This window comes from Coregonus lavaretus, assembly GCF_964263955.1.
Source record: "Coregonus lavaretus genome assembly, chromosome: 18".
NCBI classification, from domain to species: domain Eukaryota; kingdom Metazoa; phylum Chordata; class Actinopteri; order Salmoniformes; family Salmonidae; genus Coregonus; species Coregonus lavaretus.
Genome location: NC_140005.1, coordinates 27,813,034 through 27,828,954, shown reverse-complemented (window position 1 = coordinate 27,828,954; position 15,921 = coordinate 27,813,034). Strand labels below are relative to the sequence as shown.

The 15,921-nt window shown below is 42.9% G+C and overlaps 1 protein-coding gene across 1 annotated transcript; it reads left to right on the top strand.

Moving 5' to 3' along the window:
- Positions 1-348: 348 nt before the first annotated feature.
- On the top strand, positions 349-6,392 carry adh8a (alcohol dehydrogenase 8a). The gene is made up of 9 exons (XM_084181878.1): positions 349-454; positions 3,750-3,851; positions 4,121-4,262; positions 4,356-4,443; positions 4,561-4,780; positions 4,871-5,131; positions 5,540-5,672; positions 5,785-5,923; positions 6,021-6,392. Exons 1-9 carry the CDS (start codon positions 437-439, stop codon positions 6,052-6,054), a joined length of 1,137 nt encoding a protein of 378 aa, XP_084038004.1. The 5' UTR covers positions 349-436; the 3' UTR covers positions 6,055-6,392.
- The last annotated feature ends 9,529 nt before the right edge of the window (positions 6,393-15,921 follow it).

Genomic DNA, 15,921 nt, shown 5'->3' with positions numbered 1-15,921 from the left:
TCTCCCAGAAGATCCTATCCCACACAGACAGTTCAATCTAGTTAACACTATATTGCATTTAATCATAAAGCCAAAATTCACAGGTTATATCAAAGGTTATGACAAATAGATGAATCACATGATTGACTCATCTCAGTGACTTATCTATATTACATGCAGTTATGTTAGCTACACACAATAACTATACAGTGTTAGTTGTAATCTACGTTGAACAGACTGACAATTGTGATATCCAATTTCATGGCACTTCAGTATCAGTGTAAGGAAATCTATCCTCGCAATGAAAAATACCCTCCCTTTCTGAATGTTTGCCTCTAGTCTGGAGGGCTGGAGTATTTAAAGGTTGTCCAAACCATCCATCTCTCTCACTCTCTCCCTCTAACTCTATGCTGAAATATATTGCTCTTCTCTTCCAAACTCCTTAGGTTGATAGAAGATGGCGACTGCAGGAAAAGTATGTATCTCTGTCTTCACCCCTCTCTTTTTCTAATACATATCTGTATATATATATATTAATCTATCTGATGCAACTTTTATCACTTTTCTTTCTTTTGTATTTGTATGCATGTACAGTACACATACAGTTGGCTTCCTACCAAATTATTGTTATTGAGAGATATGCATGTGTGAAGGTGTAATGATAGAGTATCCTCTGCATAAGTTAACAGTCTGCATTTAAACTAGTTGATCAATCCTCTCTTAACTGTTATTGAACTGATATGTAATAATGTACAATCTGTGATTAAAAGTGTTTTGGTAAGATTTGATTAAGGTTGAGTGTGTACTTTAGAAAATGACAGTGAGTTGTGGCATACCCAGGGTTGGGTAGGTTACTTTCAAAATGTAATCCGTTACTAGTTACCTGTCCAAAATGTTAATCAGTAATGCACTTTTTGAATTATCCAAACTAATCGGATTGCTTTCAGTTACTTTTGGATTCATTTCCCCTTAAGAGGCATCAGAATAAGACAAAAATGATCCATCAAATGCAGATTACTCAGGTGGAACAAACTTAAACTTGCGCCTTTTTTCAATGCTGAATTGAATGTCATTGCGAAAACACCCGAAAAGTAATCCAATCCAAAAGTATCTGTAATCAGATTACAAAATATATAAAACATTTAAAAAATCTGATTACATGTTACATGTAAGATTACATGTAACTGATTACATGTAATCAGTAACTTCCCAAACCTGGACATACCATAGCACTCTAGTAATTACTTTTCAAGTTCAACAGAGGTTTGTCCTGCAGAATAACAACCTCTTATTTGGGATAAATATCCTTTTGGAATTACGCAATAACTGGAATGGTCTTGAAACCTGGCAGCTGCGGTCACTCACTCACAACACACACACACACACACACACACACACACACACACACACACACACACACACACACACACACACACACACACACACACACACACACACACACACACACACACACACACACACACACACACACACACACACACAGTAATTACTTTTCAAGTTCAACAGAGGTTTGTCCTGCAGAATAACAACCTCTTGTTTGGGATAAATATCCTTTTGGAATTACGCAATAACTGGAATGGTCTTGAAACCTGGCAGCTGCGGTCACTCACTCACAACACACACACACACACACACACACACACACACACACACACACACACACACACACACACACACACACACACACACACACACACACACACACACACACACACACACACTCACTGCAAACTCCATGCCTAATGTGAAGTATAGGATGTTTTTTTGGGGAATCTTTGAAACTATCCAGACAGTTTTTGCACAACCATTGACATTGGCAGAGAGTGCATCTTGCATAAAGCCAATGGACAAAAAGATAAATATTTATATTGGTTAGAGGATTAGGGTTCGAGTTGCGCAACAGTGGAATTAATCAGATTGTACTGTAAAAAATGAAGTATATAAAGACTAGAATGAAGCCTTTTGCAGAAATACACTACATGACCAAAAGTATGGGGACACCTGCTCGCCGAGCATTTCATTCCAAAATCATGGGCATTAATATGAAGTTGGTCCCCCCTTTGCTGCTATAACTGCCTCCACTCTTCTGGGAAGGCTTTCCACTAGATGTTGGAACATTGCTGCTGGGACTTGCTTTCATTCAGCCACAAGAGCATTAGTGAGGTTGGGCACTGATGTTGGGCGATTAGGCCTGGCTCGCAGTTGGTGTTCTAATTCATCCCAAATGTGTTCGATGGGTTGAGGTCAGGGCTCTGTGGAAGCCATGAAGTTCTTCCACACCAACCTCGACAAACCATTTCTGTATGGACCTCGCATTGTGCATGGGGGCATTGTCATGCTGAAACAGGAACGGCCTTCCCCAAACTGTTGCCATAAAGTTGGAAGCACAGAATAGTCTAGAATGTCATTGGATGCTGTACCATTAAGATTTCCCTTCACTGGAACTAAGGAACCTAGCCCGAACCATGAATAACAGCCCCAGACCATTATTCCTCCTCCACCAAACTTTACAGTTGGCACTATGCATTGGGGCAGGTAGCGTTCTCCTGGCATCCACCAAACCCAGATTAGTCCGTCGGACTGCCAGATAGTGAAGCGTGATTTATCACTCCAGAGAACGCGTTTCCATTGCGCCAGAGTCAAATGGTGGTGAACTTTACACCACTCCAGCCGACACTTGGCATTGTGCATGCTGATCTTAGGCTTGTGTGTGGCTGCTCGGCCATGGAAACACATTTCATGAAGCTCCCGATGAACAGTTATTTTGCTGACGTTGCTTCCAGAGCAGTTTGGAACTCGGTAGTGAGTGTTGCAACCAAGGACAGACGATTTTTACGCGCTACGCGCTTCAGCACTCCGCGGTCCCATTCTGTGAGCCAAGTTCAATTAGACGTTTTCACATCACAGTAACAGCACTTATAGTTGACCGGGGCAGCTCTAGCAGGGTAGAAATTTTACGAACTGACTCGTTGGAAAGGTGGCATCCTATGACGGTGCCTCATTGAAAGTCACTGAGCTCTTCAGTAAGGCCATTCTACTGCCAATGTGTGTCTATGGAGATTGCATGGCTGTGTGCGCGATTTTATACACCTGTCAGCAACGGGTGTGGCTGAAATAGCCGAATCCACTAATTTGACGGGATGTCCACATACTTTTGTATATATAGTGTATATGTGAATGGTCCTGTACAGTGGTGGAAAAAGTATCCAATTGTCATACTTGAGTAAAAGTAAATATACCTTAATAGAAAATGAAAGTAAAATAATATTTGGGTAAAAGTCTAAAAGTATTTGGTTTTAAATATACTTAAGTATCACAAGTAAATGTCATTATCAAAGGTAAAAGTATAAATCATTTCAAATTTCTTATATTAATTAAACCAGACGGCACCATTTTCTTGTTTTCAATTCTTCATTCATTATTTACAAACAAAGCATGTGTGTTTAGTGAGCCTGCCACATCAGAGGCAGTAGGGATGACCAGGGATGTTCTCTTGATAAGTGTGTGAATTTGATATTTTCCAGTCGTGCTAAGCTTTCAAAATGTAAGAAGTGCTTTTGGGTGTCAGTAAAAAGTACGTTATTTTCATTAGGAATGTAGTGAAGATAAAGTAAAAGTTGAAATAGTAAAGTACAAATACCTCAAAAAACTACTTAAGTAGTACCTTTAAAGTATTTTTACTTAAGTACTTTACACCACTGGTCCTGTATTGGCTTGTGTTGATGGCTGTGTTGGGTTGTGTTTTATAGGTGATTAAATGCCGCGCTGCAGTGGCATGGGAGCCAAGTAAACCCCTGGTGATGGAGGAAATTGAGGTGGCTCCTCCCCAGGCACATGAGATTCGCATCAAGGTGAGAGAGACCACAATCAATGCAAACACATACACAAAAGCTCTCATTTATGCAGTCCACACAAGGCTGATATTAACCTGGCCAAGTATGAGAGCACTCCTGAAGACACACAAGCACACATGAATACACATAACGTGCCATAGGACCAGTCGAAGGCGTACACATAAATAAACATGAGCATACAGAAACACTCCTGACACTCACGTGAGCAAATTTTGAGAACACTTCTCAAAATTCATACCTCTTTGTTTTTGTCCTGTTGAGTGCAGATAGTGGCCACGGGTGTGTGTCATACTGACCTGTACCACCTGTTTGAGGGGAAACACAAGGATGGCTTCCCTTGTGTCCTGGGTCATGAGGGGGCTGGGATCGTGGAGAGTGTGGGGTCTGAAGTGACCAAGTTCAATCCAGGTCAGAAATGCAGCTAGTAAACCTGTATTTTCAAATGGATACAAATAACAGTGTGTACGATAAAGCTGTGTACTCCGCCTGTCCTCCTGTTAGGTGATAAAGTCATCCCTCTGTTCATCTCCCAATGTGGCCAGTGCCGGTTCTGCAAGAGCCCAAAGACCAACCTGTGTGAGAAGGGCTGGTGAGGTCCCATTACTAGCCTTGTCTTGAGAAACTTTCACAATACTTTATTTTTTATATATTTTGTATATAACTTTTGTGTGTTATTCTTGCACTGAACATGAGCCAATCCCACCAGGGCCAGTGATAGGTATGATGTGATGTCAGAGTCAGACACCCGGTTCACCTGTAAGGGGAAGAAGGTGCTGCAGTTCATGGGGACCAGCACCTTCTCAGAGTACACCGTGGTCAATGAGATCGCTGTGGCCAAGATCCATCCCTCAGCCCCCCTCGACAAGGTCTGTCTCCTCGGCTGTGGAGTCGCCACCGGATATGGCGCAGCCCTTAACACAGCCAAGGTGTGAATTGTAACTTCAAAGTATCAGGTTTAGTTGTGGTGATGTCTTTGTATACTAAAGTGTTGATGCATAGGATACCTTTCCCCCCAGGTGGAGCCAGGGTCTACATGTGCTGTGTTTGGCCTGGGGGCTGTGGGGTTGGCAGCGGTCATGGGTTGCAAAAACGCTGGGGCCAAGAGGATCATCGCCATTGATATTAACCCGGCCAAGTATGAGAAGGCCAAGGTCTTCGGTGCCACAGAGTTTGTCAACCCCAAGGACCACAACAAACCCATCAGTCAAGTGCTTTCTGAGATGACCAATGGAGGAGTGGACTTTTCCCTAGAATGTGTGGGGAGTGTGGCCGTAATGGTGGGTTTAGATTGTGTGTTTGTATGATGTTGAGATAAATGCGTGCCTGCATGTGTGAGGGTGATGTCTTGATTGGTCTAAGGCACTGCATGGCAGTGCTAGCTGTGCCACTAGAGATCCTGGTTCGAATCCAGGCTCTGTCGTAGCCGGCCGCGACCGGGAGACCCATGGGGCGGCGCACAATTGGCCCAGCGTCGTCCAGGGTAGGGGAGGGAATGGCTGGCAGGGATGTAGCTCAGTTGGTAGAGCATGGTGTTTGCAACGCCAGGGTTGTGGGTTCGATTCCCACGGGGGGCCAGTATGAAAAAAAATAATGTATGCACTCACTAACTGTAAGTGGCTCTGGATAAGAGCGTCTGCTAAATGACTAAAATGTAAAAATGTAAATGTATTGATATCTCTCTTTAGAGGAGTGCCTTGGAGTCATGTGTTAAGGGATGGGGAGTAAGTGTGCTGGTCGGATGGACTGACATGGATGACTTTGCTGCCAGACCCATTCAGCTCATAGCTGGCCGCACCTGGAAAGGATCTCTGTTTGGAGGTGTGCCACCTGTCAATCAACTGTCAAACACTATACAGGTATTTGGGTGTGTGTGATATATTTCTAAATGTGTGTCTGTATCTGTGTGTATGTCTGTGTGTGTGTCTGCCAGGTTTTAAGAGTAAGGACGGTGTGCCCCAGCTGGTGAATGAGTACCTGGAGAAGAAGGTGAAGCTGGATGAGTTTGTCACCCACAACATGACCCTGGACCAGGTCAATGACGCCATCCAGCTCATGAAGACTGGAGACTGGTAACTTTCACATTAGTACTGTTTGTCCCTGTGAGAAGTTTAATTTAATGTTCAGAAAAATAAATGCTTGTTTTCTTTTGTTCTCCTTGTTTTGCAGTATCCGGTCAGTCCTGAGTGTGTCACTGCAGTAACAGGGTCAACTCAACCCAGCCAATCACACATATTCTTTCCTGCTCAGCCAATCAACGAGCAAAACTATACAATATGGCTTGATAAACCAATGATTCACTATATCACAATTGGTATTAGTAGGGGTGAATACTCAATGGTAGGTAGCATACTGTAGGCTTGCTGATTATAACCATTGTAACAACAGTGATAATCATAATGTTCTTCTTTTGTTATGTTGCCTGGTAGCCAATTATGTTTCTGCTTTAGTCATTGTCAAGTTTGAGTTGGATAAAGTACAATGAGATCTGGCTATGATGTTGTCATGTATGTCAGTTTTTAATAAAATAATTCCCCACTTCTCAGTCGTTGCTCAATCAATGCTAGGTAAACAGATTGGCGGTTATAAGTTATCCTATCTCATACCTTAGTTTGCGTATCTAAACATAAAGTCGCTGTGAGCGACAATAACTTATCAGTATGGTATCCGGGCCTTTTCAATACCCTTTATCAGTGTAATGTCTGTGCTCAAACATTATTATTATTAATATTATTATATAACCAGAGTATATTTCCACACAAACATGTTTCAACAACACTTACATGCTTCTCCAGGTTATTCTGTTATGATACTTATTGTCATACAAGTGATTGTGTTTGTCAAGGAGTGACAGACAGTGACCCAGTTGTTTCTTTCTTTGTTTTTTAATCAGACAGTGTAGCCTAGTCTTCATAATAATATTTTCAGGGATCAGCTTGTCCCTACATATTCTGTAGTTATATTTATCTATGTAATTGAAATGGAGTAGGATTGATTCCGGCATTATAAAGATGTTTATAACACATTGCTGCTATCAGAACTTCGATAAAAACCAGAGAGTGATACAAATTTAGTCATTGAAGTGACACAAATTGCCTGAAAAGTGACAGAAGCAGCCTGGATCAAACACACAAACACACAAACATCAAAGTGGTGATGTGACACACACCATATGTGATCACAAGCATACTGCAGAGTGGCACACACTGCCAAGATGAAATTGCACAAGCTGACAGGGAATGGCAACCTGATCACATAGAAATGAAAGGGAAATGTGTTTCAGAATAAAACAAATAAAAAAGTACAGGTCTGATTACAGGTAATGAAAGCACTGTTTCAATTCCAATTCCATGCATCTTTATTTTCCCAGAAGGCCAATTTGTTGCAGCATTTACAGAATGAGAAACAAACAGACATTGGTAAATCATAACTGATTTTAAAAACAACTGTCTTTTGAGAGACATTTTCTAACATTACAGTAAAAACAAAGTATTTTACGATAAACAAGCGATAAACTGTCTACTGTACATGGTGGAGAAAATAAGTGTCTGAAGCCTTTTGGCATTGTTAGGACAGATGTATTGTATCATTCAAAGATTGGGAACAAAAACAGAGATGAGGAACTTCAGATGATGGTTATGAAAGAGACATTCTCATCCTTGGAAGTGTTATTCATCTGTGGTTTATAGTCAATTTCCTCTTCCTGAACTGTACACACACACACACACACCTTTGCATATGCATGCATACACACACTTTTAAAACAGCTTTAAGTGTAAAAACATAACAAAAAGGTTAACCTAAAATGTGATGGACCCCAGATTTCACATGGAGGAATATTTAGTGATGTTTGTGAGAACTCAGTCCACATAATAATTCTGACCCTCAGCCGGTCCTTCAAAGTCAATACCACAGTCAACAGTTTACCCAGTAACAACACACAGTTACTGGGTAACCAGCAGTGACGTGCAGTCAGGGTAGGCAGGGTGGGCAGTGCTTAAGATTACCCTGTAATAATCGTATAAAAAAATATGTAATGAAAAGCCAAATGAAACATTTAATTATATAAAACATTGTCCTACTTTTTTTATTATCTAATGTTTTTATGCTCAAAATGTGTTACAACTGCATCAAAACAGGAAAGATGCCAGGGTATTCATGTCTTTCTTTCCATCCATCCATTCAAAGCCATTCAAATCCTTGACACGCGCAGCCTAATCTGACTCCAGTCACTGTTAATGAACAGGGTCAGCATAAGTGTCGCTGCTTTGCCTAGCTTGTAGTTCCATTTGAGACGATTTCATATTTTGCGCATGCGTATTGCCAAAACATGTTGTGTGGGTATTGCCCTAGGGTAAGCCGTGCATAGGCAACCACCATGACACCATCTCCCTCACTGCTAGCTGTCGAGCAGCAGGCGAACAGTGAGTACTGGACTGTCCACTTGTCTGAAACGTCATTACCAATTCATACTTTTTACCTGGAGTTTTACACATCTTGGACATTTACTTTTGCTTTGTGGACGTAAAGAATGGGAATGACTTTGTGTCAGTGTCGAAAGTGAACCTTGTATTTGCAATCACAATGAGGAGAGAGCTTGCTAGCTCGCTAGCTAGCTAAGGGATTCAAAACTGACCTGATGGAAAAGGCAAGACATAGCTAATATATCTTACTAAATATAAAGTGTTATGTCGCGTTTGCTATTTAGAAGTAAATACACTACATGACCAAAAGTGCTCATCGAACATCTCATTCCAAAATCATGGGCATTAATATGGAGTTGGTCCCCCCTTTGCTGCTATAACAGCCTCCACTCTTCTGGGAAGGCTTTCCACTAGATGTTAGAACATTGCTGCGGGGACTTGCTTCCAGTCAGCCACAAGAGTGTTAGTGAGGTCGGGCACTGATGTTGGGCGATTAGGCCTGGCTCGCAGTCGGCGTTCCAATTCATCCCAAAGGTGTTCGATGGGGTTGAGGTCAGGGTTCTGTGCAGGCCAGTCAAGTTCTTCCACACAGATTTCAACAAAACATTTCTGTGTGGACCTCGCTTTGTGCACGTGGGCATTGTCATGCTGAAACAGTAAAGTGCCTTCCCCAAACTGTTGCCACAAAGTTAGAAGCACAGAATCGTCTAGAATTTCATTCTACGCTGTAGCGTTAAGATTTCCCTTCACTGAAACTAAGAGGCCTATCCCGAACCATGAAAAACAGCCCCAGACCATTATTCCTCCTCCACAAAACTTTACAGTTGGCACTATGCATTTGGGCAGGTAGCATTCTTCTGGCATTCGCCAAACCCAGATTAGTCCGTCGTATTGCCAGATGGTGAAGTGTGATTCATCACTCCAGAGAACACTTTTCCACTGCTTCAGAGTCAAATGGCGGCGAGCTTTACACCACTCCAGCCGACGCTTGGCATGTCATGAAGCTCCCGACAACAGTTATTGTGCTGACGTTGCTTCCAGAGGCAGTTTGGAACTCGGTAGTGAGTGTTGCAACTAAGGACATACAATTTTTACGCGCTATGCCCTTCAGCACTCGGCGGTCTCATTCTGTGAGCTTGTGTGGCCTACCACTTCGCGGCTGAGCCATTGTCGCTCCTAGATGTTTCCACTTCACAATAACAGAACTTACAGTTGACCGGGGCAGCTCTAGCAGGGCAGAAATTTGACGAACTGACTTGTTGGAAAAGTGCCATCCTATGACGGTGCCACGTTGAAAGTCACTAAGCTCTTTAGTAAGGCCATTCTACTGCCAATGTTTGTCTATGGAGATTGCATGGCTGTGTGCTCAATTTTATACACCTGTCAGCAACGGGTGTGGCTGAAATAGCCAAATCCACTAATTTGAAGGGGTGTCCACATACTTTTGTATATATAGTGTATGTCTGCGCGTGGTATAGCTACCATGGATTACTTGTTTTGTTTTCAGGCCACATTGGTAGCTGACTGCGTCATGCATTGGTTTATTTCATTTGAATATAAAAAGTCACTTTGCTATTTAGTTGTCACTAGCTACAGTGCCTTCAGAAAGTATTCACACCCCTTGACTTTATCCACATTTTGTTGTGTTACAAAGTGGGATTAAAATATATTTAAATGTCATTTTTTGTCAACAATCTACACAAAATACTCTAATGTCAAAATGGATGGAAAATAAAACACGAATATATTTTGATTAGATAAGTATTCAACCCCCTGAGTCTATACATGTTAGAATCACCTTTGGCAGTGATTACAGCTGTGAGTCTTTCTGGGTAAGTCTCTAAGAGTTTTGCCAACCTGGATTGTACAATATTTGCCCATTATTCTTTAAAGAATTCTTCAAGCTCTGTCAAGTTCGCTGTTGATCATTGCTAGACAGCCATTTTCATGTATTGCCATAGATTTTCAAGCCGATTTAAGTCAGAACTGTAACTAGGTCACTCAGGAACATTCAATGTCGTCTTGGTAAGCAACTCCAGTGTATATTTGGCCTTATGTTTTAGGTAATTGTCCTGCTGAAAGGTGAATTTTTCTCCCAGTGTCTGTTGGAAAGCGGACTGAACAAAGTTTTCCTCTAGGATTTTGCCTGTGCTTAGCTCTATTCTGTTTATTTTTATCCTAAAAAACTCTCTAGTGCTTGCCAATGACAAGCATACCCATAACATGATGCAGCCACCACCATGCTTGAAAACATAGAGTGGTTCTCAGTGATGTGTTGTATTTGCCCCGGACATAACGCTTTGCATTCAGGACAAAAAGTTCACCTCAAACTCAAAGCGACACCACATAGTCAACAAAGTGTCTCGACACTTTTCACAATCCCCAGATTAATGATATTGGACGCAATGGATTCACCTATTTCGAAGTCCCACACATGAATGCACAGCTGAATGGGAGGGACTCCTTTTTCAAGGTTCTCCACCAGTTCCTCCATCACCCAGGACTTGTCCTTGTTTTATTAGATCACAAAGGCATCGTGCCTGTATTCCTGGCTTTGAGAGACATTGTAGCCTCTCAGCAAAATGCAGCAATATCACAGGTAACATTTTAATTTGTAGGCCTAGGCTGACTGAACAAGTTATGAAACTACAACAATTGTGACCACAATTATTTTAACTCTTGAGTTGTGGAAATGAGTATCGAAATCAATCACTTGCATTATTCGGATTAAAGAATAAATCGCTGAAATGTTTGGTAAATTCTGAAGAATATCATACGAAACAGTAGAAATACAATTTTTACCCATGTCTATCCATGCCAACCTTGTAAGGCTGGGATTGGTCAGAAAATAAAATGTCATCAACTTGTTTCCATTAAGAATCAAATGTCTTAGCATTTGGATATTCGAAAACGAGTTCCAGAAGTGCAAGATTCACAAATATACAATTTAATGTATGTCTTTGGAAACTGTTGTCGGACATTTTGAGAACTTTTAAACTGGCACCACTGGGCACAGACATCAATTCAACATCTATTCCACATTGGTTCAACATGACGTGGAAACAACGTTAATTCAACCAGTGGGGTGAGACCCATCAAAGAGAATGGATTTGTGAAGGTGATGCCAGCATAGGAAATGTCCAGGTACCTAAGACATATTAGACTTGTCAGAGCAGGGTAAGTTCTTATATCACCAAGCCTTATGTGCTGGAAATCCAACACTTTAAGGGCTTTGAGTCTGAAGAATGCCATGTAGTCAAAGTGAATGTCTGAATTGACACAGGCATCCCAATTCTGATATTTTTTCCATGAATTGTCTTTTGATCAATCACATCAGATCTTTTCACATCAGATCTTTTTCAGAGCTGATTTGATTGGTCAAAATACCAATTAGTGAAAAAAAAGATGCAGCCAAGATGAGGTGACGTAAATGAGGTGTATCTCTGAAAAACCCTTTGTAGCATATTTTAAAAGTAATTTGGTTAATACTCAGGTCTACATGGTGAAGGAGAGGCAAATCTTCAAATCCATTCAAAAGCCTGTAGGCCCATTGTTCGTAACGACCAATTTCTCTAATGTGTGTTGATGTGAAAGCTGCACATATGGAATGCTATCAAATAGAGCTCTTTTATTTGTCTGAATTCAACATATGAATACCTTGTTAGATTGAGAACACGTAGATTATTTAGTTTAGGAAATACAGTCTGGTGTAGAGATGTCAAGAAATTGACATTGACATCCAAAGATTGTGAAGAGGGTGGAACATTGTCTGGTACAGTATGTAGCTGTTTCCTCCTGCACATGAATAGTGGATGTTTTGGATTACCTGAAAGAAGGCAATAACATTCATATATACTGAACAAAAATATAAACGCAACATGCAACAATTTCAAAGATTTTACTAAGTTACAGTTCATATAAGTTATATTTGAGTGTTTCAATGAAACGTAAGTGAGGGAGACCCCGCTCTCTCGCTTTCCCAGATGTTTAGTTCATTTCATTCCGATCTCCTTTGCATTATTGTAGCCTTTTTCTGTAGCCTGTCAACTATGTGTCTGCCTATCCTTGTTCTCTCCTCTCTGCACAGGCCATACAAACGCTTCACACCACGTGGCTGTTGCCACTCTAATCTGGTGGTCCCTGCGCGCACGACCCACGTGGAGTTCCAGGTCTCTGGGAGCCTCTGGAACTGCCGTTCTGCGGCCAACAAGGCAGAGTTCATCTCAGCCTATGCTACCCTCCAGTCCCTCAACTTCTTGGCGCTGACGGAAACATGGATTACCACAGAAAACATTGCTACTCCTACTGCTCTTTCCTCATCTGACCATGTGTTCTCGCATACCCCGAGAGCATCTGGTCAGCGTGGCGGTGGCACAGGAATCCTCATCTCTCCCAAGTGGACATTCTCTCTTTTTCCCCTGACCCATCTGTCTATCTCCTCGTTTGAATTCCATGCTGTCACAGTCACTAGCCCATTCCAGCTTAACATCCTTGTCATTTATCGCCCTCCAGGTTCCCTTGGAGAGTTCATCAATGAGCTTGACGCCTTGATAAGTTCCTTTCCTGAGGATGGCTCACCCCTCACAGTTCTGGGTGACTTTAACCTCCCTACGTCTGCCTTTGACTCATTTCTCTCTGCCTCCTTCTTTCCACTCCTTTCCTCTTTTGACCTCACCCTCTCACCGTCCCCCCCTACTCACAAGGCAGGCAATACGCTTGACCTCATCTTTACTAGATGCTGTTCTTACTAGACCTTCTCCTCCCTGCTGAATCCTCCTCCTCCTCCCCCTCCCACTTCCCTCTCTGTGGATGACTTCGTCAACCATTTTGAAAAGAAGGTTGACGACATCCGATCCTCATTTATTAAGTCAAATGACACCGCTGGTCCTGCTCACACTGCCCTACCCTATGCTTTGACTTCTTTCTCCCCTCTCTCTCCAGATGAAATATTGCGACTTGTGACGGCCGACCGCCCAACAACCTGCCCGCTTGACCCTATCCCCTCCTCTCTTCTCCAGACCATTTCCGGAGACCTTCTCCCTTACCTCACCTCGCTCATCAACTCATCCTTGACCGCTGGCCATGTCCCTTCCGTCTTCAAGAGAGCGAGAGTTGCACCCCTCCTCAAAAAACCTACACTCAATCCCTCTGATGTCAACAACTACAGACCAGTATCCCTTCTTTCTTTTCTCTCCAAAACTCTTGAGCGTGCCGTCTCTAGCCAACTCTCCTGCTATCTCTCTCAGAATGACCTTCTTGATCCAAACCGGTCAGGTTTCAAGACTGGTCATTCAACTGAGACTGCTCTTCTCTGTGTCACGGAGGCTCTCCGCACTGCTAAAGCTAACTCTCTCTCCTCTGCTCTTATCCTTCTAGACCTATCCGCTGCCTTTGATACTGTGAACCATCAGATCCTCCTCTCCACCCTCTCCGAGTTGGGCATCTCCGGCGCTGCTCACTCTACCTGACAGGTCGCTCCTACCAGGTGGCGTGGCGAGAATCTGTCTCCGCACCACGTGCTCTCACCACTGGTGTCCCCCAGGGCTCAGTTCTAGGCCCTCTTCTATCCTCTCTATACACCAAGTCACTTGGCTCTGTCATATCCTCACATGGTCTCTCCTATCATTGCTACGCAGTCGACACACAATTAATTTTCTCCTTTCCCCCTTCTGATAACCAGGTGGCGAATCGCATCTCTGCATGTCTGGCAGACATATCAGTGTGGATGTCGGATCACCACCTCAAGCTGAACCTCGGCAAGACGGAGCTGCTCTTCCTCCCGGGGAAGGACTGCCCACTCCATGATCCTGCCATCACGGTTGACAACTCCATTGTGTCCTCCTCCCAGAGTGCAAAGAACCTTGGCGTGACCCTGGACAACACCCTGTCGTTCTCCGCTAACATCAAAGCGGTGACCTGATCCTGCAGGTTCATGCTCTACAACATTCGCAGAGTACGACCCTACCTTACACAGAAAGCGGCACAGGTCCTAATCCAGGCACTTGTCATCTCCCGTCTGGATTACTGCAACTCGCTGTTGGCTGGGCTCCCTGCCTGTGCCATTAAACCCCTACAACTTATCCAGAACGCTGCAGCCCATCTGGTGTTCAACCTTCCTAAGTTCTCTCATGTCACCCTGCTCCTCTGCACACTCCACTGGCTTCCAGTTGAGGCTCGCATCTACTACAAGACCATGGTGCTTGCCTACGGAGCTGTGAGGGGAACGGCACCTCCTTACCTTCAGGCTCTGATCAGACCCTACACCCAAACGAGGGCACTACGTTCATCCACCTCTGGCCTGCTAGCTCCCCTACCTCTACAGTTCCCGCTCAGCCCAGTCAAAGCTATTCGCTGCTCTGGCACCCCAATGGTGGAACAAGCTCCCCCACGCTTGCATGCTCCCTAAAAACTTGAGACAACTGTGGCATTGTGTGACAAAACTGCATATTTTAGAGTGTCCTTTTATTGTCCCCAGCACAAGGTGCACCTGTGTAATGATCATGCTGTTTAATCAGCTTCTTATCAGGTGGGTGGATTATCTTGGCAAAGGAGAAATGCTCACTGACAGAGATGTAAACATATTTGTGTGCAAAATTGAAAATAAATAAAAATGTTGTGCATATGGAACATTTCTGGGATTTTTTATTTCAGCTCATGAAACATGGGACCAACACTTTGCATGTTGCATTTATATTTTCGTTCAGTATACATGTATCTACAATTCAAGAACATAGTAGTCATCAAACAACATTTCCTGCACTCAAGTGCAAACTCACGTCAAGCGCATTTTGCGTCAATACTCAAATTTGTTAATAAATTATTCAACGTATTGTTTTAAACTTCAGGTACGTACCTCCTTGTATTGTTTTCCCTTCACTGTATACATACTTGTTTGCAGTTGCATCGCCATCTGTTGGTGAATTTGAGAAAAGCAGTCATTAAAAGATCTGCAAAGAGGAGTTGGACAAAATCCCTCCTGAGATGTGTGCAAACCTGGTGGCCAACTACAAGAAACGTCTGACCTCTGTGATTGCCAACAAGGGTTTTGCCACCAAGTACTAAGTAATGTTTTGTAGAGGGGTCAAATACTTATTTCCCTCATTAAAATGCAAATCAATTTATAACGGGACACCCATGGGGCGGCGCACAATTGGCCCAGCGTTGTCCAGGGTAGGGGAGGGAATGGCCGGCAGGGATGAAGCTCAGTTGGTAGAGCATGGCGTTTGCAATGTCAGGGTTGTGGGTTCGATTCCCACGGGGGGCCAGTATGAAAATAAAATAATGTATGCACTCACTAACTGTAAGTCGCTCTGGATAAGAGCGTATACTAAACATTTTGTTGTTATTCTGTCTCTCACTGTTCAAATAAACCTACCATTAAAATTATAGACTGATCATGTCTTTGTCAGTTGCCAAACGTACAAAATCAGCAGGGGATCAAATACTTTTTTCCCTCACTGTCCTCTCATGCATATGTATTTTAATTGTTAGATATTTTTCTAAATGTGATATTTCAACAAAACTATCTGTGTAGTCAGACACAAGCAGGAAGAGAGATCTTTAGGCTCTCCAGCGTAGCCATCGTTTATAAGAGGATGTGCCATTATGTGTGCTGTATTCTCGCTCAGCAGCCATGCGTCTTCTGA